General features: G+C 38.7%; 1 protein-coding gene across 12 annotated transcripts in view; it reads right to left on the bottom strand.

Annotated features, from left to right (window-relative positions):
• The window catches only part of LOC150078475 (nuclear factor 1 X-type-like), a 798,656-nt gene that overhangs the window by 433,449 nt on the left and 341,256 nt on the right, over window positions 1-23,951 (bottom strand). For all 12 annotated transcript variants that reach the window (XM_090384797.1, XM_090384789.1, XM_090384790.1 and 9 more), the window contains exons 4-5: window positions 20,444-20,635; window positions 13,442-13,625 (exon numbers count right to left, since the gene is read on the bottom strand). In XM_090384797.1, coding sequence (XP_090240923.1) covers window positions 13,442-13,625; window positions 20,444-20,635 — 376 coding nt within the window. The remainder of the gene's footprint in view (window positions 1-13,441; window positions 13,626-20,443; window positions 20,636-23,951) is intronic.

Raw genomic sequence — 23,951 nt, forward strand, 5'->3', positions numbered from 1 at the left:
ATGCAGTAGCGTGTAACGGTCAGCTCCCCATGTTGTGCCAGATAGTACTCTTAAGATGTTTAGCTTTTTAAGGCAAGTAATCCGGAGCTATTTTATATTTTGGAGGAAGCTAAGTTTTTCGTTGAGAACCACACTAAGGAAGCGACACTACTAACCACATGGTGCCTCCGCAGCCAGGTGGGCAGGAGCAGCAGTGGGTAGCACACGCTTCTTGATTAGACCAGGGTTCGAGCCCGTGACCACCAAATACGGAGGATGCGGAAAGGTTAGTGAATGACCACCGCATATCCCCCGAGAAATATGGTCTTAGTTGCTAATGCTCTTACAAACCAAATAACAAACAAACAAAACATGTTCCGTGCTTGGTTCTTTTCTTTTTTTTAGCCGTGCTGCATTCATTATTCCACCACAATTTTGAGCGTGCTGATATTTTGTTGGATTGCTTTGGAATCGCTTAGTCTGCTGCCTGTAGTATTTGGTTAGATATACAGGGCATCTCAAAAATATTGGTACAGATGTTTAGGGGAGGTAGGTAGCATCTAAAAGAATGTGAATCGCATAGGAATCCATAACCGGAAATGTCACGGGAAAGTTGTAGCAGAGGCACAAGAAACAGAAATGACACAAGACAGTAATTAGTGGCAAACATTTATTTGACATAATATTAACAATGGAGTACGAGATGGATGCATTTCATGATGTTACAACAGATGTGAAGGTTCCACCATGAGACGCGATGCATACATGACACAGATGCAGCATGGATTGGCAGACATGGTCGAACAGACCTGGAGTTTCTTTGACAGTAGCAGCAGCACAGACGAGTCTCGCCACAAGATCCATTTCCGTCTCCACAGGCGATTCATACACGATAGATTTGAGGGCCCCCACAGAAAGAAATCAAGGCTCGATAAATCAGGTGAGCGCGGGGGCCAGGCAACGGGTCCACCACGGCCAATCCATCGACGCCCAAAACGCCTGTTCAAATTGTCACGAACACACCTTCCATAATGGGCAGGCGCCCTGTCATGTTGAAACCAAATGCTGCGTTTCAAATTTGCTGGAACATCGTCAAGTAACCCTGGTAGAACTTGTTCAAGAAAGATCCGATATTTAGCGGAGTTCATGCGGGATGGTAACAGGTATGGGCCGACTAAGCAATCACCGACCATACCTGCCCACACATTCATTGCGAAGCGATGTTGTGCCGCATGGGGGAGCACACCGTGTGGGTCCTCTGCTAATCTACACACTAGATGCATATCTGCCAGCTCACAGTTCGTATATCGATGCATGCCTTTCGTGTGGCGACTACTGCTTGAATGAGTAAACGAGAAATTTTCCCTCTTGCGAAGTGATGAACAGCGCCATGTACTGACTTACGGTGACGTTTCCGGTTATGGGTTCCTATGCAATTCACATTCCTTTAGATGTTACCTACCTCCCCTAAATGTTTGTACCAATATTTTTGAGAAACCCTGTTTATTCTGTAGCCAAGTTTATGGATGTTTGCTGCACCTGCTTTTCTTCTAGTACTGCTAGTTGCTTGTATATATCCCATTTTGCTTTGAAAAAGTTCCATTTGACAGTTCTGTTAGAAAACTGAGGGATGTTTGTATCAATCCAGCATATCATTGGGTAATGGTCACTACCCAGCAGATTGCTATGAATCATCATCATCAGCCATTTTCAATCCACTACAGGATGAAGGCCTCTCCAGCAACTTCCCAGTTTCTTTCAGTTTTGTGCAATGACCATCCATTTACTATCACAAACTCATGAATTTCACCTGTCCATCTCCATTGTTGTCTTCCAGGTTTTCTTCTAGCTCTTCTTGGGTACCATTCTGTTATTTTCTTAGTACATCTGACATCATGTCTTCGATCTATGTGTCCTGCCCAAAACCATTTTAGTTCTTTAGTTTTGATAAGAATGTCATTTAATTGAGTTTGCTGCCTAATCCATATGTTTCTCTTCTTATCTAATAGTCTGATTCCCAATATAATTCGTTCCATTCTTCGCTGTGTAGTTCTCAGCTTCTCTTCCATTCTTTTGGTGAGTGCCCAAGTTTCACTTCCATAAGTCATGATGGGGAGTATACAATGGTTCATTATTTTACACTTCAGACAAATTGGGATATTTCTCCGCAGTATATGACTATATTTCCTGAATGCTATCCATTCAAAATTTATTCTTCTCTTGACTTCCAGCCATTTATCATTATTACAGCTAATGACTTGTCCCAGATAAGTATATGACTCCACCTTTTCAATTACTGCTCCTTCAATCATTATATCCCTTTCTGTGGCATACTTGTTCATCATTACTTTTGTTTTAGCCATATTCATCTTTAGTCCAAAATCCTTACTAACTCTGCATAACTGATTAAGATTTTCCTCTAATTCTTTGGGATCATGGCTTATGACCACAATGTCATCTGCAAATCGTAAATGGTTTAGGTACTCTCCATTCACATTGACTCCTTTCTGCGACCAGTCTAATCTTCTGAAAGCTTCCTCAAGGGCAGCAGTAAACAACTTCGGAGATATTGTGTCTCCTTGTCGAACTCCTTTCTCAATTTTAAATTTCCTACTGTCTTTGTCTAATCTAATAAAGGAGGTAGCACTCTCATATATTTTCTTCAAAATCATAATATATGGGGTATCTATGCTTTGTCTTTCCAGTGTCCAAAACATTGCCTTATGCTGTATGGAGTCAAATGCCTTTTCACAATCCACAAATGCCAAACATAATGGTGTTTTATATTCATTTGCTTTCTCCATTATGTGAAGGTAATCCATAGTTGAGAATCCTGTCTTGAAGCCAGCTTGCTCTTTCGGTTGATTCCCTTGAAGTATTTTTTCTAATCTGTTAGTTGTTATTATTTGGTTTTTAGGAGCATTAGCAACTAAGGCCTTATTGCTCCGGGTATGCGGTGGTCATTCCCTGACCTTTCCGCATTCTCCGTATTTGGTGATCTGGGCTTGAACCCTGGTCTAATCAAGAAGCGTGTGCTACGGAGGCACCTAATCTGTTAGTAATGCCCCGTGTGAACAACTTGTAGATGTGGAATAACAAGCTAATTGGTCTATAATTTCCAATTTTTGATTTATCTCCTTTCTTATGCAGCAAAACTATGATAGTCCATCTAAACAGAGGATATATGGATGCTGAGCACAGAGAGACATCAATAGCTGAAGTAGATCCTGAAGGTAAATGTGTATAAGTGTGTGCACCATTATTGAGAGTAACAAATTGTGCTGGTCAAGTAATTTTTCTATAATTTGTCCACGTTTGTCCATGTTTTGATTTCCCCATAACAAATGATGACTATTGAGGTCCCCTAGGATAAAGTAGGGTTGAGTAATTTGTACCACTAGTTCCTCTAGGTCAGCATAGCTTATATTTTGATTAGGGGGCAAGTATAATGAGACAATAGTGAAGTCAAAATTAATGTTGACTCGTACTGCAACTGCCTCACGGTTTGTTTTTAATGGGAGTGGTTTGTTTGTTTGGGGATTTTTTTGCCGCATGGGCGTCTATGGCCATAGTGCGCCATACATAGGTTAGTATTTATGCTATTTCTTTATGGATCGAGAGTCAGGAAACTGATTGTTGACTAGCTAAAGGAGGTGGTATACATTGATCGCTTTGAGAAAGGTAAAAATCTTTGAGACATTTGTTTTATTGCCCAAAAGTGAAATAAGCGTTAGTGGGTCTTCAGTTGTGGCTGGAGTGAAGAGATTCTGGCGTTCTATTGCAAATTTTGTGCATTCCACAAGGATATGTTTCACTGAAAGCATTGTTTTATAGTGATCACACTGGGAGTGAATCTACCCTCTTAAAAGGTAACCATGAGTAATATTAGTGTGACCTATTTGGAGACGAGCTAGTATTACCTCCTGTTGTCGAATTGCACTGAGGCTTGAAGGCCATTGCTCAAGATTTGGCTTGATACTTCAAAGCTTATTTTCAAGTTGGCTTTGCCATGTTGATTGCCACTGGTACATGCATTTTTCCTGTATTATTCGTCTATAATCTTGATGTGGAACTCTCCACTGTACATCAGGTGGTAAGTCGGCCACTTTTGCGGCATTGTTGTTTGTTATTTGGTTTTTAGGAGCATTAGCAACTAAGGCCATATTGCTCCGGGATATGCGGTGGTCATTCCCTAACCTTTCCGCATCCTCCGTATTTTGAACCCCGGTCTAATCAAGAAGCGTGTGCTACGCACTGCTGCTCCTTCCCACCTGGCTACGGAGTCACCCACTTTTGCGGCATTGTCCGCTAATTCATTTCCTGGAATTCCCATATGTCCTGGGACCCAACAGAAGTGTATGGTTCTTCCAAGCTCAGATAAGGTATATAAAGAGTTTGTTATTTCTTTTATGACTGGGTGGGTGATGTTCATGGTGTTTTCCAGGGCTTGAAGTGCACTTAGAGAATCAGAGAAAATTATACTGTTTTCAATATTGGAGGTCTTGATATGCTTCAGTGCAACCTGAACTGCCATTAGTTAGGCAGAAAATATACTGAACTCATGTGGCAGTTGGTAGGCCAATGTTATGTTCGGGAAAACTGCGGCAATTCCAACGTGGGTGTCATTCTTTGACCCATCTGTATGAACTACAACAAAGTTTGGAAACTGCTCCACCACAGCAAGGTACAATTGCAAGAAATTTTCTTTATGTAGTGCAGATTTATCCCATTTATGAAGGTATTAATCACATGAAGGTGGAGTAATGCTCCACAGAGCAAGGAGTAGTGGAGGGGTATTTGAGATATTATCAAAACTCAATTAAGTTCTTCTAGAAGATGTCTTATTCTTATACCTAACGGTCGGTTAGCAATAAGGCAGTTATGGTATAATCTGCTGTGTTGCGGGGTGAAAAGTAATTCCCAATTTGGGTGTTCAGGCATAGATCTAATTTTATATGCATAGCGTAATATAAGTTGTTGCCTTCTGATAGAGAGAGAGAGGGTTCGTGAGCTTCGGCATATAGACTATGTATTGGAGACGTGCGATATGCTCCTAGAGCAATGCGTATTGCACTATGATGGAGAGGATCAAGCCAGCGAAGGACACTAGACCTTGCTGAGCTATACACTGGTGCCCCATAGTCAAGTTTTGATCTCATTAAAGATCTGTATAGCCGTAATAAGGTAAGGCGATCAGCTCCCCACTTTGTTGCTGAGAGAACCCGGATGATATTTAATTTTTGTAGGCAGGATGTTCTTAGTCTTTTAATATGTTCCAGGAAAGTAAGTTTATGATCTAAGGTGATTCCTAAGAATCGTATGCTGGGTTGAACTGCTATTGGTTGTCCATTCAGTTGTAGTTCCGGGTGTGGGTGCAATTTACGTTGTCGGCAAAAATGGATGCACAACGTTTTTTGATAACAAAGCTGAAAACCATTGGTTTGTGCCCATGTACTGATCTTATTTATTGACCCTTGTAACTGTCTCTCGATCATATTCATGTTTTTCGCATGGCAAGAAATACTAAGGTCATCTACGAACAGTGCCTTATCGATAGTGTTTGGAAGTTGTTCAGCAATGGTGTTTATCGCAATTATAAAGAGTGTAGCACTGAGTACAGAGCCCTGGGGAACTCCTTCTTCTTGAAAAAATAGTTCGGACAGCGAAGTTTTAAATCGAACCTGGAAAGTTCGCTTGTCTAGGAAGTTGTGTATGAAAATCGGGAGATGGCCCCGAAGTCCATGGTGATATAATTCGTGGAGTACTCCATACTTCCACATGGAATCATAGGCCTTGCTGACAAAGCAAACCATTACATGGTGTTCCGATCTAAGGAATGCATTCTAAGGAATGGAATTCTCTAGTCTTATTAGTATATCTAGTGTTGATCTGTTTTGTCGAATGCCGATTTGTGCAGAATGTAAGAGATTGAAATTTTCCAGGTACCATATCAGTCGACGGTTCACCATCTTTTTGAGAATTTTGCAAAGACATCTAGTCAAGGCAATGGGTCTTAGCTAGTAGGGTTTGTCGGGTCTTTTCCTGGTTTAAGGAAGGCAAGGACTGTAGCGTGGTGCCATTGTTTAGGGAATGTGTCTTCCCAGTAGAGCTTATTGAACAGATCAAGAAGTGACTGCAATGATTCAGCACTTAGTTCCTGTATCATCGAATAATGGATGTTAGCTGGTCCTACAGCGCTACGCCTAGATGTTGACAAGGCTCTATGTAGTTCGTGGATAGTGAATGGTAAGTTATATTGTTCTTCTGCTTTTGAAGAAAAGTTTAACTTTTGTTTTTTCTGAATTTGCTTTGAATCTTCTGAAGGCTAGTATCTAACTTTCTGTTGCTGATGTTTTGGCAAAAGTTTCCCCTAGTATATTGGCAATTTAGGTAGGGTCAGAAATGTTCTGCCCTCTCCATTCCATGATAGGCTGAGGTGTCGTTTGATATTTACCACTCATTTTCCTGATTGTTTTCCAAATTTTATGTGGGAGTTGCTTGATTGATGGTTGAAGTGAAGCGAATCCAAGCGGCCTTTTTATTACTGCGTCTAACATACCTCACTCTTGCTCTAATGCGTTTAAACTGAACGAGATTAGCTGTGGTTGGATAGTGCCTAAAAGTATTCCAAGCTTTATTTTGGTCTCTTTTTGCTGCACGGCATTCGTCACTCCACCAGATTTTTGGGTGTTCAGGTAATTTTGGTATAGCTTTTCCTGCTGCATGTAATATAGTTTTTGTGACATACTCAACCGCTTCCCTGGTTGGGGATTTTTGTATAATTTCAGGGTCCAGTTTAGCTAATTTTTTGTACATCTCCCAGTCTGCTTTATCAATTAGCCACCGAGGAATTCTAGTAAGATGATAAGAGGGCTTATTCAGTAATTCAATTGTAATGGGAAAATGATCACTATGCAGTGGATCATTGTTTGCCGTCCACTTTAGAGTAGGATACAAAGTTGCTGAACAGATAGACAAGTCTATTGCAGTATATGTTCCGGAAGGAAGGTGAACATAAGTAGGTGACCCGTCATTTTGAAGGAGAAGGTTGTTATCATCTAAACATTTTTCAATTAGTTTTCCTCTTTGGTCGATATTGTTGTTACCCCATAGTGTGTGATGACCATTTAAGTCTCCCAGAATGAGGAAAGGTGTGGGGAGTTGAGCTATGAGGTTGTTTAGATCATTCTGTTGGATGGAAAAGCTTGGTGGAATATATAAGGAGCAGATTGTAATATGGATGTCAGCAGCTACACGGACCGCTATTGCCTTGAGGGGAGAGTTCAGTAAGACATGTTTGACAGGAACATATGGGTTTGTTATAACAGCTACACCACCATGTGCAGTATTTTGATCGGTTCTATCTTTTCTAAAGATATTGTAATAAGACAGTTTTGGTGTGTCTTGAGGTTTGAAATACATCTCTTGGAGGCAGAGACATATTGGTGTGTATTTAGAGGTTGCCAGAGTCAGCTTTCTGCCGTTTTGAAGTTCCTGCAATAGAACTATCTTTCTTTTTTGATGTCTGGGGTGCATCTGGCAGCCAAGATAAGTCCGAGTTTGATTTACTCATGACGTGCTCTTTTTGGCCACGGGAGATTATCTTTTTCTCCCAGGTTACCAGCCCCGCCACGTGGAGGCAAGAACGGTGCCAACTAGTGACCCAAGCGAAGAGAAGGTTAGTATTAACGAAAAATAAAAAAGGGGGTTAAAGAAAGGTACTTTCCTTTCTGGGTTATATAATTTGAAAGATCTATTTAATTATAATGCTCAAGAGTTAATGGACTTGCGAAACTCAGGAGAAACGTATTTACAGTAAAGCGTATCGGATAATCACTATGAAAAGGCACTGTGGTCACTAATATCGCTTGGCACTCGGGGCCAATGGGAGTGGTTTAGAGGGTATTTGAGTGTTGATTATCAATGCTACACCTCCATGTGCCAAATTACTCAGGTTGTTTACAACTCGACCTTGCCGATGAATTTTGTAGTTCCAGAGAGAAACAGTTAGATTGGTTTCTTGTAGGCAGAGGGTGATAGGATCATATTGTGTGAGGAGACCTTGTGTGTCATTTAAATCGCTGCGATATCCTCCACAATTCCACTGGAGAAATGTAAGCATTATCTGGGTTTAGTAGAATCTTCAATTTGTTTTCGAGGGGCTAAAGGTTTGTTTTGCTCAGGTTTCCCTTTCTTTGGAAAGAAGGGTTTTCCCACGTCCATATCCTCATTAGTGAATAGTTCTAATATCTGTTTATCTTGTTGTGAGCTAACTTCTAAGTCCATGCTGTCTGTTTCGTTTGCATCAGAAGTGGATACTGCAGTGTTTCGCTGTGGGGTGGCATCTAGTTGTACATTGTTGTTTGTTTGTTATTTGGTTTTTAGGAGCATTAGCAACTAAGGCCATATTGCTCCGGGATATGCGGTGGTCATTCCCTGACCTTTCCGCATTCTCCGTATTTGGTGCTAGTTGTACATAATCGGTGTTTAATGATGAAGCAACATTTTTTGCAAGCCTTTCAAAAGGGTAACCAGAACAAGGCTGCCTCAGTTTCTGAGGCAACTGTGACACGTGAATGAGAAACTTACAAGAGAGGTCCAAGAAAGTCCACTAGGCATACAAGTCCCTCAAACAACAGTTGACATTAGAAAGCTAACAATGAAACCACACAAACTCCAGTTACTACAGGCAGTGACCGACAAAAGCAAAGCTTTTATGCTTTGCTTACATACATAGGCTTTCTTGCACCATATTAGCCACCGCTTTCCAGTGCTCAGTTAGTTGATAAAGGCCACCTACAGTACCAAAGGCTACTATTGTTGTGTTCTTCGTTTGTGCTAAATTTAATATGTTATCTCTTGAATATCTGTGCCTTGTGTCAGTTTCCATTTTATGTTTTATTATTATTATTAGCCATATGGTGCAAGAAAGCCTGAGGCTTATGCTGCACCAGCCAAAAAAAATTCCTGAGTTACTCTGTGAGAGAGAGAGGAATTACCAAGAAAGAGAAGAATGATGATATCCAGCTCAGGACCCTGGGTGTGCTAAGACCATACTCACCAGATGTGATTCACTGGGGTATTTTTTATTGTGTGTACTCTCTTGCTTAGTATTAAAGTTCTTTTTGCTTGGTCAGTGCATGCAAGAAATTATATGTATCCAACCCCCGACTTCATAGAGTTCTTCAGTCAAAAGCAAAGCATTATGATTTCTGCAGTCATATATGTAAGTGAATGGACTTGGAAGAAGATTTTGCTTCAACATTGTGTTTAGTGATGAGGCAACATTTTTCTTAAGCTTTTCAAAAGGGCAACCAGAACAAGGCTGCCTCAGTTTCTGATGCAACTGTGGCATTTTCATGAGAAACTTATGAGAGAAGTCCAAGAAAGTCCACTAGCATGCAAGCAGGTTGCTACAATTCTTTCAAACAACAGTTGGCATTAGAAAGCTAACAACAATGAAACAATACAAACTCCAGTTACTACAGGCACTGACTGATAAGGACAAAGCTAATCAATATGACTTCTGCAGTGACATGTGCAAGCAAATAGACTCAGAAAACAATTCTGCCTCATCATAGATTGTGTTCAGTGATAAGGCAACATTTTTCAAAAGCTTTTTGAAAGGTCAACAAGCACAAAATTTGGATTTGGGGAAAACAAAATCCAGCTGGTATTATTGCTGAAAACAAATGTGGCAGTGAAAAAGTGTGTGTCTTTTGTGCAAGAGAAGACTAACTGGAGTGTATAATGTGTCATACTTAGATATGCTGCAGCTGTTTCTTGTGCCTTAGCTGGAGCAGGATGCTGATCTGTATGGGAGAGGTCTCATCTTCCAAAAATATGGAGTGCATTCCATTATCATTTAGAAGTGAGGACTTCCCTCAACATGGCAAACCCCCAATATTTGGATCGGTCATGCGGGTTTAATATCATGGCCCCGATATCACCAAACTTAACTGCACCAGATTTATTTCTGTTAGTGTACATCAAGGAACCCCAGGGGCTCGCTTCTGGTGATATGGGCTTGGCTCACCCAGGGGTCCTGAGCTGGATATCATCATTCTTCTCTTTCTTGGTGATTCCCTTCTACTTCTTTCTTTCTCTCTCTCTCTCTCTCTCTCTCTCTCTCCCTCTCTCTCTCTCTCTCTCTCTCTCTCTCTCTCTCTCAGGGTAACTCTGGAATTTTTTTTGGCTGGTGCAGCATAAGCTTAGTTAATAACAATAATATGGCTGGTGCAGCATAGCTTAGTTAATAATAATAATAATAATATAGTGTACCTGCCCCCCATTCTGATAGTGCTACATGAGGGCCTGAAGAACACACTTGATGATGCCTTAAAAGGAATGAGGGAGTCATCAATCTCACCTACCTAGCTGAACACCACAGCCCACACTCATGCATACATGCACAACATAATGACATCTACAATGACAAAGAGCTCTGGTCCCACAGGAAGTAGCTACTGTTAATGATCTGCTGTCAGTAATATGAGAAAAATATTGTGTAAAAATGATAGGTGGAATATGTTCGGGTAGGTCCACCAGAGACAAAAGTTAATGACACTGTACAGAATTATCTGCTTTTAAGGACAATTTTTGAATTTTAAATACTGGTTAAGTCATCAAATGAGGATATCGTAGGCATGCTGGAAACAATGTGCCACTCAGACAATTTGGATATGGTGAGTCCAATGTGTAAGGAAAGGATAGACAGAATGAGGAGGAAGGAGAGGATTTATGGTCTTGGTTAAGAAGAGTACAGAATCTAAGGCAGTGCACACAGCTGATCTGGGTGGCTAGTGCTATGTTCAGTGACTTTGGTGTGATAAATAGAAAACAAAAATAAGAGTAAGAGCATTATAGGCTACATGACTATGATGACTATAATGAACAACTATACAGACAGGCTGGGCCAGATAATTAGAATGTCTTATAATGAGGGATTTGAACTTTACAGATATTGACTGGAATTTATGGGTTGGCCACTCACTGGTAGTGGAACTTTCCCAGATGACCATTTTCTATAGCTACATGTCACAGAGGTAACAAGAGAAAGCAATACTCCTGATCTGATTGTCGCAGTGAATCTTCATGTATTAAGAATATCCAGGTAAAGGAACTACTACACTCATCTGTTCAGTTCAAGTGGGGTTTTCTTAAAGATAAATGACTGGCAGTTAATAAGTATTTACCCTCACCTATAAATATTTGATTTAGGGATTTGATATTATATATGTATAACACACACACACACAAAAACCAGAGAGAGAGAGAGAGAGAGAGAGAGAGAGAGAGAGAGAGAGAGAGAGAGATCACAGAAAGAATGCATCCTCCAGATGTGAGATAGGAAGAGGTTAGGTTGGATATCCCTGGGTTGGAGAGCCCACCGAGGCCCAGGGAAAGGATAAAAGATTGTACGGCTAGGATGCTGCACAAAGATGGGCACCATAATGGTATGGGTCATCCAAAAATGACAGGTCCACCTGTCCCACAACAAGGTATACAGGTAGAGTTCTACTCTGTGTGGGTTAGTTGATTATACAGTCAAGTCTGTATAGATTGTCAAGTTTTGGTATTAGATTGAGCAGGAATAAAGTTGGCCTGATTCTCAGGTTGTTCCTACATTTGGTCACACTTCCTGGGTGAACTGTGAGAGCGTGATGAAACTGTCCTGGTCAGTGAGGAAGAAATGTTCTTGACCAAGTGGAAGCCCTCTCATGGATGTAGTAAGATGCACTTGAGTCTTCATAGTTTGGGCAGTGGTACAAAATGTGCTCCCAGCTTTCTGGGAGATCACAGGTGCAGTGAGGATTCTCAATGATGCCAAGTTCAGGAACATTTCTTCCTCACTGTCCTGGTCAGTGAGGAAGAAATGTTCTTGACCAAGTGGAAGCCCTCTCATGGATGTAGTAAGATGCACTTGAGTCTTCATAGTTTGGGCAGTGGTACAAAATGTGCTCCCAGCTTTCTGGGAGATCACAGGTGCAGTGAGGATTCTCAATGATGCCAAGTTCAGAAAGTTTGGCATTTAGGGAGCCACAGCCAGTGAGAATGAAGGAGATAAAGAGACCAGGGGCAAACCAGGGGGGTGGAGAGGTTTAGGGCTGGTGAAGGTTATTTGGGGAATGAATCATTTTGTGACAAGACCTTTAGAGATGAATCCCAATGTGCTTGCCAGATCTGATAAAAGTGATTTGAGATGAGTTTTTTTTTTTTTTTTTTTTCCAACTTCTGTGTCAATTGCCAGGTTCACATTTTTTACATAATTTAGGATAACTTCCTTCCCCTTAACCTCCAGATTAAGGGGAAGGAAGTTCATCAAGACCAGACCTGGAGGGAAGGAGTACTAACAGTATAGCATGCCCTAGAGATGGTGAGGAGCATGGTACATCGTACTGATTGTAGCTTCTTTGAATTCCTGACAAGCGTTGTCCTGTAAGCACACGCACCAGTCCCATAACAAATCATAGGCAAGAAAACCACCTTGTAAAGCAGGGTGAGAGAATGACCATGGAGGCCCCAGTCCTTGCATGTGATCCTTTTCACCAAGGCAGTGTATTTTCTAATCTTTGTTCCAAAATATTGGATGTGTGGAGTAAAAGTAAGGTTACTGGTGAGGTCTACTGGCAGCTTTTAGAAGACCATGTGCACCCTGCCATGTTGCATTTTTTTCCGGACAGAAACTGGACCTTCCAAGATGATAACACACAATGTCATCGAGTCTGCACTGTGCATAAGTGGTTCAAGGAACACAGTGAAGATATCATCCATCTTGATTGGCTTCCAAATTTTCCTGACCTCAATCCTGTGGGACGTTCTGAAACAGGAAGTGAGGCATACGGACATGCAACCATCATCTATTCTGACACTGTGGAAAGCCTTGCAGATCCATACAGCTGTCTTCAGATATCTAGTGGATGTCAATGCCTTGGCGAATAGTGGCTGTTATCCATGCAACTGGTGGCCCAATATTGTATCAGGTAGGTGGTCATAATTCGGTGATCACAGTGTATATATAAAAATATACACACACTACTAAGTCTCATAAGTTAATACTAGATCTATTGGTTAATGACCTACAGCCACAAATACAGTGAAAGGTGGTATATTGAAATTTTGAAATTTCAATGCTGACATTTTATCCTTTTAACTAAAGGAATTTTCACAAATTTTGTTTAAGGAAAATATGTACTATACAGAAACCTTAACATTTCTGTCAAACAAAGCATTTCAGCAATAGTTATTAAAGAATTAGAATGCTGATGCATGTGGTATCACTTCAGCACGTATCAGCTGTAGTAGGAGATACTACTGCTGATGTTTAAACAATGAAAGTTAAGCCATGATCCAAATGGTGATCAGTGATAAAATATAATAATAATAATAATTATTATTATTATAAAAATAATAAAAAATAAATAAAAGAAAAACAGAAATTAAAGATAACTTCAAAACCTACCATGACTTAATATAAAATTAGCCAGGTAAAGGTCAAGCTCTCGGACGGAGACATTGATGTGGTAAGGATTGACACAGAGATTAGGTTGGAGGCACTCAGGTGACTTTTCCAAGCGTTCCCCATCTGTACTTTCCAGGGGAATAGCTTTAAACAGGATTACCATCACCAGATCTAACCGCCACACCTACAGAAGAAATTAATATGTTGAGAGAATGGCATCATGTGGTTGTTGATAGGAAGTAACAATGACACTAAAAAAAACCACATGAATATAAATTATAAAGTAAATTTTACTGTTAAGAAAAGTTACAGTTTAATTTTAACTTTTCTCTACAGAAAAACAACTGAGTAGAAAAGTTACATCAAACAAAGAGTCATAAAACAACTTCTTAGCAATAGGTACCGTTCCTGAATTCCATAACAGATGTCGTTGAGTTAGGGGTTTATTGGCACAAGTGTCTTTTGTGCCTTTTTGTGATTTATTTATAACAAGATGGTCATATTTTACCCCAGGGGCTCACATCTGGTGAGTATGGGCTTGGCACACCCAGGGTCCCCAGCTGGATATCTTCATTCTTCTCTTTCTTGGTGATTCCCTTCTACTTTTGACACTCTCTCTCTCTCTCTCTCTCTCTCTCAGGGTAACTCAGAAATTTTTTTTGGCTGGTGCAGCATAAGCCTCAGGCTTCGTTGCACCATATGGCTAATAATAATAATATACATTCATAAGGTTGAATGCACTTCAAGTCCTAAAACAGCACATTAAGATCAGTCATTTAGCATTAGTAGAGGCATATGATGCAAGAAAGCAAGCTTATGCAGCATCAGCCAAAATAAAAAAAAAACGCTGCCATTTCACCCCTCCGTTCGATCCAAATACCTGTCCAGCTCAGCTTTAAATTTATTTAGGCTATCAACTTCCACAACAAAGGATGGAAGTCTGTTCCAACAACCAACTACCCACTGGCTAAAGGCAAATTTCTAAGGACACAAGATACAGTTAATAATTCCTGCAGTTAGAGTGTCACAAAAGTATCTTTACAGACACTAGAATAATGTGGAACCTCAATGAGGATGTACTTAACTGTTAACTGAGTCAGAAGCTACAAAAGGAGTACTGAGAAAGGCTCTCTCCTGTAAGCAAAAAAGGTGAGTTTAATATTAACATTAGTTGTACGGTGGAAGAAAGTCCAAGGATTTTGCTGTTTGGAGTCTACTGACTTTGAACTATCTTTATATTTCTCTGCCTTTACAGTATAAGAGAACCACATAACATTATAACAGATTTCTGCTTATGGTTTGATAAGTTCCTTTTCCTCAAAAATCCTTTTAACCAAACATTAAGGAAAGAGCGTTTCTAGCATATAAAGGCACAAAAAAAAATTGATAATTCTGGGTAAGTCAGGTTTCCTTCGATATTTGAACAAGTTGAGGAATGTTACTGTCCTCTAAAAATAGCTATATTAAATAAATGTTTATTGTGACGTCTTATTTTCATAAAAATAGCCTTTTGCAAAATAAAAGTAAAATATATTCTTTATCAGTATTTACAAAGCGTAATTTTGAAATTTAAAAATATACAAGCATTACAATTTCTAAAAGACACCAACTTTATGAACTCCATTGGTGGTTATGTTAAAGATTTATACTAAGCTTAAAACTAGCCTTATAAAGTATTTTGATTCCCACATAAAAACATTTTGCTTTATGTTTAAATCCAGGAACTATAAAAACATAACAGCTTTCATTTATTAAATTTCCTTTATAGGCCACAATATCTTTTCATCAGTTCAGAAGCTGTTCAGGAAGTTTCTTTTAGATCAGCAAAAGGTTTTTTCCCCTCTCCTATTGCTTTCTTTCATTGAACCTTGGGAAGATTATTTCCTACTTAAATAAATAACTTAGTGACAGAGGACTATTTCCACTGTGATGTTCCATTTTTATTTTGCTTTGCATTCAAGGGAACTGAATTTTTTTTTTTTCAGTAATAATGCAAATTTCTTTGTTGTTTAAATGAAATACATTCAATAAGTTTGGAATGCATCTACATTATAACTGAACGTGTGATTCATCTCTGCTTACGTAAATAACATTTTACAGATATACTGAACATAACTTTTTAATTCATAACTTTTCTTTTCGATATGACAAATATGACGTTTTTCATTAGTTTCAATTCTCCTTATTTCCTCCACCACAGCACTACTGTGGTTGCATACATATTATATTTTTACACATGTGAAAGTAACATGTTTGTGATAACAATACTTAAACATAAAGAGATAAACTTAATACCAAAAACTTGAGAATAATGTTGAACTGGATAAAATACCACTGTAAGAAGATAACAATAATACATTTTAAATAGTGACAGTTTTAATAGGCATTTAATACTGACTTCTACTATACATATTTTAATAAAATATAAATGCACAAAGCCTAAGTGCAGATAAAATGTGCTCTTGTTTTTGATTTGTTTTGTGAATTTTATGGCAACCACCTTATGGAAAAATATGTCTTTCTTGAAGAGAAAGTGTTGGTGAGTTAGTAGGTGTAATTTTTGTGAGTTGGGACTGTGGTATTGTGTAGGTATTACAAAGTGAGTAATTGACTTCATCATTGACTACATATATAGTTACAAAGCAATATATAGTGGCATACAGTTTAACATACAACTGAAATTTTCCCATGACTTATCATTACCCCATAGACTTTACATGGGACAAAACGGAGACCTAAAAAATTCTATATTTTAAAGTTTGCCATAACGACAGAAACAATCAATGGCGCCATCTCAACTTTATTTCTGAAGTGATATCATATATATGAGGGGTATCAAAAAGTTTGTACCCTAACCTAGAAATAATAGCCCTAAAAAGGTGAAACTTCACAGGAACTTTAATCCTTTTCTATGTACTCTCCATGTACAGTAACACATTTCTCCCCCTCTGTAGATCAGTTGTTTAATTCCTTGATCATAGAAGTCTGCACTTTTTGCCTGAAACCACGATTCCACTTCATTGATGACCTCCTGAGATGAATCAAAGCAACATCCATGCAATAGTTTCTTCAATTCTCAAAACAAGAAGTCTGACGGTGCTAGGTCAGGAGAATAGGATGGGTGCTGCAGTAGTTCGAAGTGGTTTCTGAAGGTCTGAGGGCTTGGTTTTCTCAGTCCTGGCTTTATCTTTCATTGGAAAGAAAGGACATCTTCTTCTGCCAAGAGTTGCAGGACTGAGTTACCTCCATATCATATACATCCATTGTTTCTTGTATTGCAGGTAGCTCTTCTTTACCACTTGGTTTCGGTAAAGTACCAGAAGATATGGGAGTAGCAGCTGACTGTGTTTTTTTGGGTGGGTTTTTGTGAACGCAATAAATAGTGTGCAATCAGAGTGAATGACTGTCTGTGGTATAAGTCATCTCAGTTTGTGTACCAATAGTGCACTTCTCATAAACCTTCTGGGCATATGAAGGCTTCCTGCTATTTATTGGTTGGATGCATTTTCTGGCCTCTTGGTAGGAGGTATTCAGCTCTAGTTTTTAGTTTTTGGATTTCTTTTTCATCCTTTCACTGCTGGCATGCTGTAGAGTATGCAGGGTGCTCTCCTTGGCAATTTACACAGATTGGTTTGGAAGATTAACATTCTTTGCTCTTTTGGTCTTTTGCAGCACAAGCAGGGTTGCCAGGACAAGCAGTTTGTGAGTGGCCATATTTTTGACATCTAAAACACCTCAGTGGATTTGGAATGTGAATCCTCACTGGGCAGTTTAAATAGCCTGCCTTGATGGAACTTGAAAGCTGTGAAGTGTTAAATGTTAGGATGAGAACTCGGATAGGGATGAGATTCCCATCTTTTCACATCAATATTCTCGTGACAGCCATCACTCCTTGGTGATGAGCAGATCTCTTCAGAGCAGATCAGAGCAGATCTCTTCTTCAGAAACATGAAGAAGGTCCTAATCTGATATGACACCTCGTGAAGAGTTTTGTGGGGGAGGGGACTTACAGTAATAGGTATTCCCCTGATTGATGTGGCTTTCAGGATATTTTCCACTTGTTTTGTGCTGGAAGCTTTGCCCAAAGGGTCACCAGAATGCAGTCATTTTATGGATTTAGGTGATCCTGCTAACCCTTCTAATCCTTTCTGGATGAAGAAGGGTGAAATCTTCCCGGCTGACTGCTCTCTGGCAAAATGGAGGAGGAGGAAGACGGGTGTCACTGATGGTGGTGGTGTGCCCTCATTTCTGGCTCTTTTTACGGGGGTGTTTTCAGTGTTGTCATTTCGATTAGGTAGGGGCCTTTTTGGGGCCCAAGAAGATAGGGATTTAAATTACTCATAGGAGTAAAATAATATCAGATTATTATTATTATTAATAATAGCCATATGGTGCAAGGAAGCCTGAGGCTTATGCTGCACCAGGAAAAAAAAAGTTCCCGAGTCACCCTCTGAGAGAGAGAGAGAGAGAGAGAGAGAGAGAGAGAGAGAGAGAGAGAGAGAGAGAGAGTCAAAAGTAGAAGGGAATCACCAAGAAAGAGAAAAATGATGATATCCAGCTCAGGACCCTGGGTGTGCCAAACCCATACTCACCAGATGTGAACCCCCGAGATTGGAATGCCCTAACCCACCACAGAACCCTATGAGGGGATGCCGTCTTGGTACTGTGTACATGAATGGGGATCCCTTGGTACTGTGTACATGAATGGGGACACCAGGATCCCTCTTTCTGAGTTTCCACAGGTCACGGCACACGGCTGCACATGCTGGATTCCAATAATCTAACCCTGGAACCAAGGTATGGGTGCTGGATCCCAGTGATACTAATCTGAAAGGCCAGCATTATCACTGGGGGATCTCCTCACCATGGGCGCCTCCGTAGCCAGGTGGGAAGGAGGAGAAGCAGTGCGTAGCACATGCTTCTTGATTAGATCGGGGTTCGAGCCCGTCACCACCAAATACGGAGGATGTGGAAAGGTCATGGAATGACCACCGCATATCCCAGAGAAATATGGCCTTAGTTGCTAATGCTCCTAAAAACCAAATTAATAACAATAATAATCCTCACCATGTACAAGTGATTGGAAGGAGACAGGAAGTAGTTATTAATGGCCACTGCTCTTCATGGACTAATGTCAGAGAGAGTGAGCAGGAAAATCACTACTGCAGCTAGATGAATAAAATATAGGGTATAGGTAATGTGTAGCTAATTATAACTGTCCCATCACAGCCAGAGGCTTGGGTCTTGAATCAGAATTAAATAATTAATTATGTACACGTTATAAAAGTATAAAAAATGCATTATGCTATAATGCTTCCTCACATACTGCAACTATTTAATGATATTTACAATACTTCATCATGAAAGGTTATGTTTACAATGTGTATGGGGTGGGGGGTTTTGTTGATGTGCTCTGGTTTACAGAAGTATGGGTATGATGAGACTTCACCACCACCACATAAATGAACTCTGTCATGGTTGGCACTCATTTTTACCACTCAGGGTGAAGTGCTATCCAGTACTTAATACCTAAGTACTGGATAGCAGTACAGCATATTAGTTACAAAACAGAGCATTCTTATCCACACACAACAATATGACAATAGGCAGGTTCATTGAGTTTTGTTTTTGATATACGAAAACAGCACATGCAGCAGAGCTTGATACAACCTTGCTCTTATTGACGTGCTCTTATTGATGCGAGTGAGCTGCTAAGACTTCTTTCTTGTATGTTTTATTGGTGAAAACTTATTCAAGTTGGCATCAAGGTGCTGGTCTCATTACTATTTTCAGTATTTATTAATGATATTGATGAAGGTACAGCATGCATCTATGATTTGCTGATGATACAAAGGTTGGCAGGGTGATCAGGAATGCTACTTCAACAATACCTGAAAGTGGATGGGATAAATTAGGAAAATGGGCTGGAAAGTGGAAACTGGGGTTTAATGTTGTTGAATACAAAGTACTACATTTCAGTAACAGTAATCCAAGAATAACACAGCAACTGCGTGGTAAACTCAACTGCTATATTATTCTCAGATTTATTGCTACTTCACATTAAATTCAGCTTTCGGAAAGAAAAAAAAAATCTCAGTTTTGCATATATAAAATAGTTTGAATTAGTGAGATTCAAAGTACTGAGGTTTTACTAAAAAATGCAGTAAAACCTCACTACTACAATAAAGAACACTTTCTATTTTCATTTGTGAAAGTAAGAAGATGTAAAGAGCTTTATATAAAAGTTAAGGCAATAAGACAAAAATAGAAACTAAATCAGTCTACATATATGAGTTTCTGGTATAAATAAATTAAAAGATGCAAATTTAAGCAATAACAATTTAAAATTTATTTAGTTAATGTTTATTCATGAAAACCCATGTCTATTATTAAGAAATTACTCAGGAATATCTGAAATATCTAAAATTGTACATATAAAAGAAAAATCAACAAAACTAAAAAAAAAAAGGGAGAAAATACACAATAGTATAGTGGCTATGAACTTAAATTTCCAGTTCAAATCCTGTCAAATACTGGAAAAAATTCTTTAAAGGTATTTTTGCTTAGCCGGTTTCTGACAAAGACCGAATTAATTTTATTCTCTCTCTCTCTCTCTCTCTCTCTCTCTCTCTCTCTCTCTCCCTTCCCCCCTCTCCTCAGAGGAGGAGAATGAAAAAAAGGAGGGGGGGCGAAGGTCTGCAATAACCATATATGACACAGTAATTTACGATTAATCAAACCATCAACTTTATATATTATACTGACCACATAAATATATCAGGCCTAAATTGCTATTTATACTCTAGAAAGGCCACGCAGGATCAGCAGAAATACTATATACTACAGTACATAGAGAGCACAAGAACATTATTATAATTCACCAGAATAGAAGAGCAGATCAGAAAAATGATACATTTCTGTATGAACTGCTTACTATCTAACTTTTCTTGTAAGTGTGTAATACTTGTAAGTTACTTGTATTACTTATGAAGTAATACTTACTTTATCAGCTTGACGTAAACAATCGATTCGCCTCATCTTCCCTTTCTGATCTGGATTACTAAGCACACATGTTGCTCGCTTTTTTCCAGTAATACCTAATACAAAATCTTCCCTGCACTCTTGTGTGATATCTTTTCTTAACTTTCCAAGTAAACGCGATGCCCACTTTTGCTTCACCTCAGTCCGCTCATTCTGGAAGTGAAAAAACAATTTTACTGCTTAAGAATTATCATAATATTTAATTCATATCTGATATGTGTTGAAGAGCATGTTTACATGCAGATAAAACTGCTAGAAATACAATACTTCACTGCATCTAATGGTAAAAATTCAATTATATTATATTCTAAAAATAAAATAGCAAAACTTGACTCCATAATTTTAACCCTGCAGTGTCAGTACTACACTGTGAGATGTAACTTGAAAATCATGAGCCTACATTAACTGTTGGCTGAAGATAAAAAATTGTAATTTTCTGTAATTTTCTAAATGTAGACAAATTTTTACTTAGCATGGTTTTCTGAATTTTTATTTAACGTTTTGCAAGGATTCTAGTGTTACTGCTATGAGCAGGTACAGTCAACCACATTTGTTCCGCTTTTAACTTGTAGTAACTGCTACTCATACTATTACTTGTTTGTTTCTAGTTCAAGTCATTTATAAAACTCTCCGATATAATCCAAAAATTATTAATGGTTCTAATGGTCATAAACTACATATTTTTGAAAGATTTATTATTATTTTTGAATAATAAATGAAGAAACATGGGAAGTGATGATCACTCATTATAGCGAGTTAACAACGTGAATAATACTCAAATTTGACATAAATTTCGAATAAATATGAAAATGGAACTGAACATCATCTAATATATGCATATAATAAGCAGAAATATCCAGAAGTGCACATTTAATGGGTTTTTTTTAACTAGAAAATGGTTGGTTAGTGTTTTATATATTTATATTAGTTGCATTGGCAACTAATGACATAATGCACCAAGTCAACTGGAAAACAGATGCTATATATTTTGACTCTATATTTTATGCCTATGATGTGTTTTGTTTTGTTTTTTTAATTCAACAAGAATTAATGTTTTTTGAAAATAAAATGTTTAAAAAACAGCACTTTTTAAATATTTATTTTTTCACGTACAAGTTAGTGTAATTGCATCATTTCTGCAGTCCATATTTATTTTTTTTTAATTAAAAACTAAATAATGCGTACAAAAAGAACTGAAATCCAATAAGAAAAGATAAAATATTGGTAGACTCAAAGCAGAATTTAAAAAAAATAATAAACTTTTTTTTTTTAATGGTGTAAACTTTTTTTTTTTTAAGGCCTAAATAGATATCAGATGAACTAATGAGACTCGTGGGATGAACTAATGAGATTTGATTTGATTTGATTTGGGTTTTAATGGCGCATTGGCAGCTAAGGCCATAATGCGTCAAGTCAATTTAAATAGAATACTAAACATTTTGGTAGTCTATACCTAGGCTACCACATCAAGCTATTATGTAAAAAAGGTATAAAGTTAAGTAAACCCATATAAAATACAAAACTTAAATCTTTGTATATAAATTAATAGAATGTAAAAAGTTAAAAATGTCAGACATGTTATCTCTCTCACCTATAATCTGACAATGTAAATGGTTCAGTCAGATTATTAAAAGCAGTAAAACACAAGCTTCGTGCTTCTATAAAAACAAGACATTCTATAAAAAGTTAATGGACGGTTTTGTTTGTTGTTTGTTATTTGGTTTTTAGGAGCATTAGCAACTAAAGCCATATTGCTCCGAGATATGCGGTGGTCATTCCCTGACCTTTCCGCATCCTCCGTATTTGGTGGTGACGGGCTCGAACCCCGGTCTAATCAAGAAGCTTGTGCTATGGACTGCTGCTCCTTCCCAACTGGCTACGGAGATGCCTAACGGACAGTTCACATAGCATTACACATCTCACACATAGGTGGGTCATCCGCCCTCAGAAAATAGGAATGTGTTAGATGACTATGACCTATGAGGGGCTGAGCAAGAACAACTTCCTGCATTCAGTTCTGCTGAAAAGTTGCTATACTCAGGTGAAAGAGAAGCTGATATGATAGCAGAGGGAAACACTGCTGCTGCTCCAACAGTTGAAAGAGATTTGGAACCATCCGTATATATCGGCAAGAAGTCAGCACAGCTTTGAATATGGCTAGCATGGAGTTGTTGCACATTCAGTATCGGTAGGCGATTCCTTCCTCATTGTAGAAAATAAGTATCACAGGTCAGTTGAGGGAACAGGGTCGACGGTGGATGAGAATAATTCTTTATCTGTTGCCTATTGTGGAGAGGAACATTCCAGTTCTGTGATATTTCAAGGAGCCTTAGGCCAGCTGGTCGAATTTTACTTGGTTTATTTCTATATATATCTTTACTTGGTTTATTAACTAGTGGTTGATTAAAAAGGTATGGCTGAATAGGATGCAAAGAGCAAGTCTGTATTTTGGCTGCATATTTTTAAGTAACAGCATTTTTCTGCGGAGATGCAGAGGGGCTCATGAGCTTCAATGTATAGACTATGAGTTGGAGATGTCCTATACACACCAATTGATCCACAGTGCATTATGTTGAATAGGATCCAGCCAACGTAGTACACTACTTCTGGCAGAATCATAAACTGGAGCACCATAATCTAAATGGGATCTAATCAATGCTCTATATAAGAGCAGCAAAGTCATACGATCTGCTCCCCAAGACAGGGCAGATAAAGCTCTTAGCATGTTGATCTTTTTGAGACAGATAGTACATAATAATTTAACATGCTCAAAGAAGTTCAGCTTACCGTCCAGGATTAGTCCCAAGAATCTGATATTGCTGGCAATCAGAATGGTGGAATTTGATATTCAAAGTTCAGGATCTGTATGCAGTTTGCGTTGATTGCAAAAGTTGATCGCAACTGTTTCCTGTTGCAAAAGACGATATCCACTGAGCTCAGCCGCCCACTTTTGTATTTTATTGAGAGACATCTGCAATTGCCTTTCGATAGATCTCATATTCTGAGAATGGTAAGAAAGAGAGAGATCATCAGCGTAAAGGTACACCTCTACAGTATTTGGGAGTTCTTTTGTGATGGAATCAATTCTGAGGGCGAACAGGATTGCACTCAAAACTGACCCTTGTGGTGGTACTCCTTCCTGCAAGAATGTAGTAGAAAGGGAATTTTTATATCGGACCTGGAAAGATCTGCTCTTGAGGAAGTTCCTAATAAATATAGGCAAGTTGCCATGTAGACCATGATTATGGAGGTCACGGAGAATGCCATAATGCCAGGTAGTATCGAATGCCTTCTCTATATCTATGGAGACCATAACTAGGTGTTTGTTTTTAACAAAGGCATTGCAAATTTCAGATTCAGCTTTGATCATCAGATCAAAGGAGGAGGACCTGTTTTGGCGAAAGCCATGCTGACTATTACTTAAAAGATGTTCACTTTCAATGATCCAAGTGAGTCGACTATGGATCAT

The sequence above is a fragment of the Mastigoproctus giganteus genome, chromosome 11 (genome assembly GCF_048544385.1).
Source record: "Mastigoproctus giganteus isolate SK-2022 chromosome 11, ASM4854438v1, whole genome shotgun sequence".
In the NCBI taxonomy this organism is placed as follows: Eukaryota; Metazoa; Arthropoda; class Arachnida; order Uropygi; family Thelyphonidae; genus Mastigoproctus; species Mastigoproctus giganteus.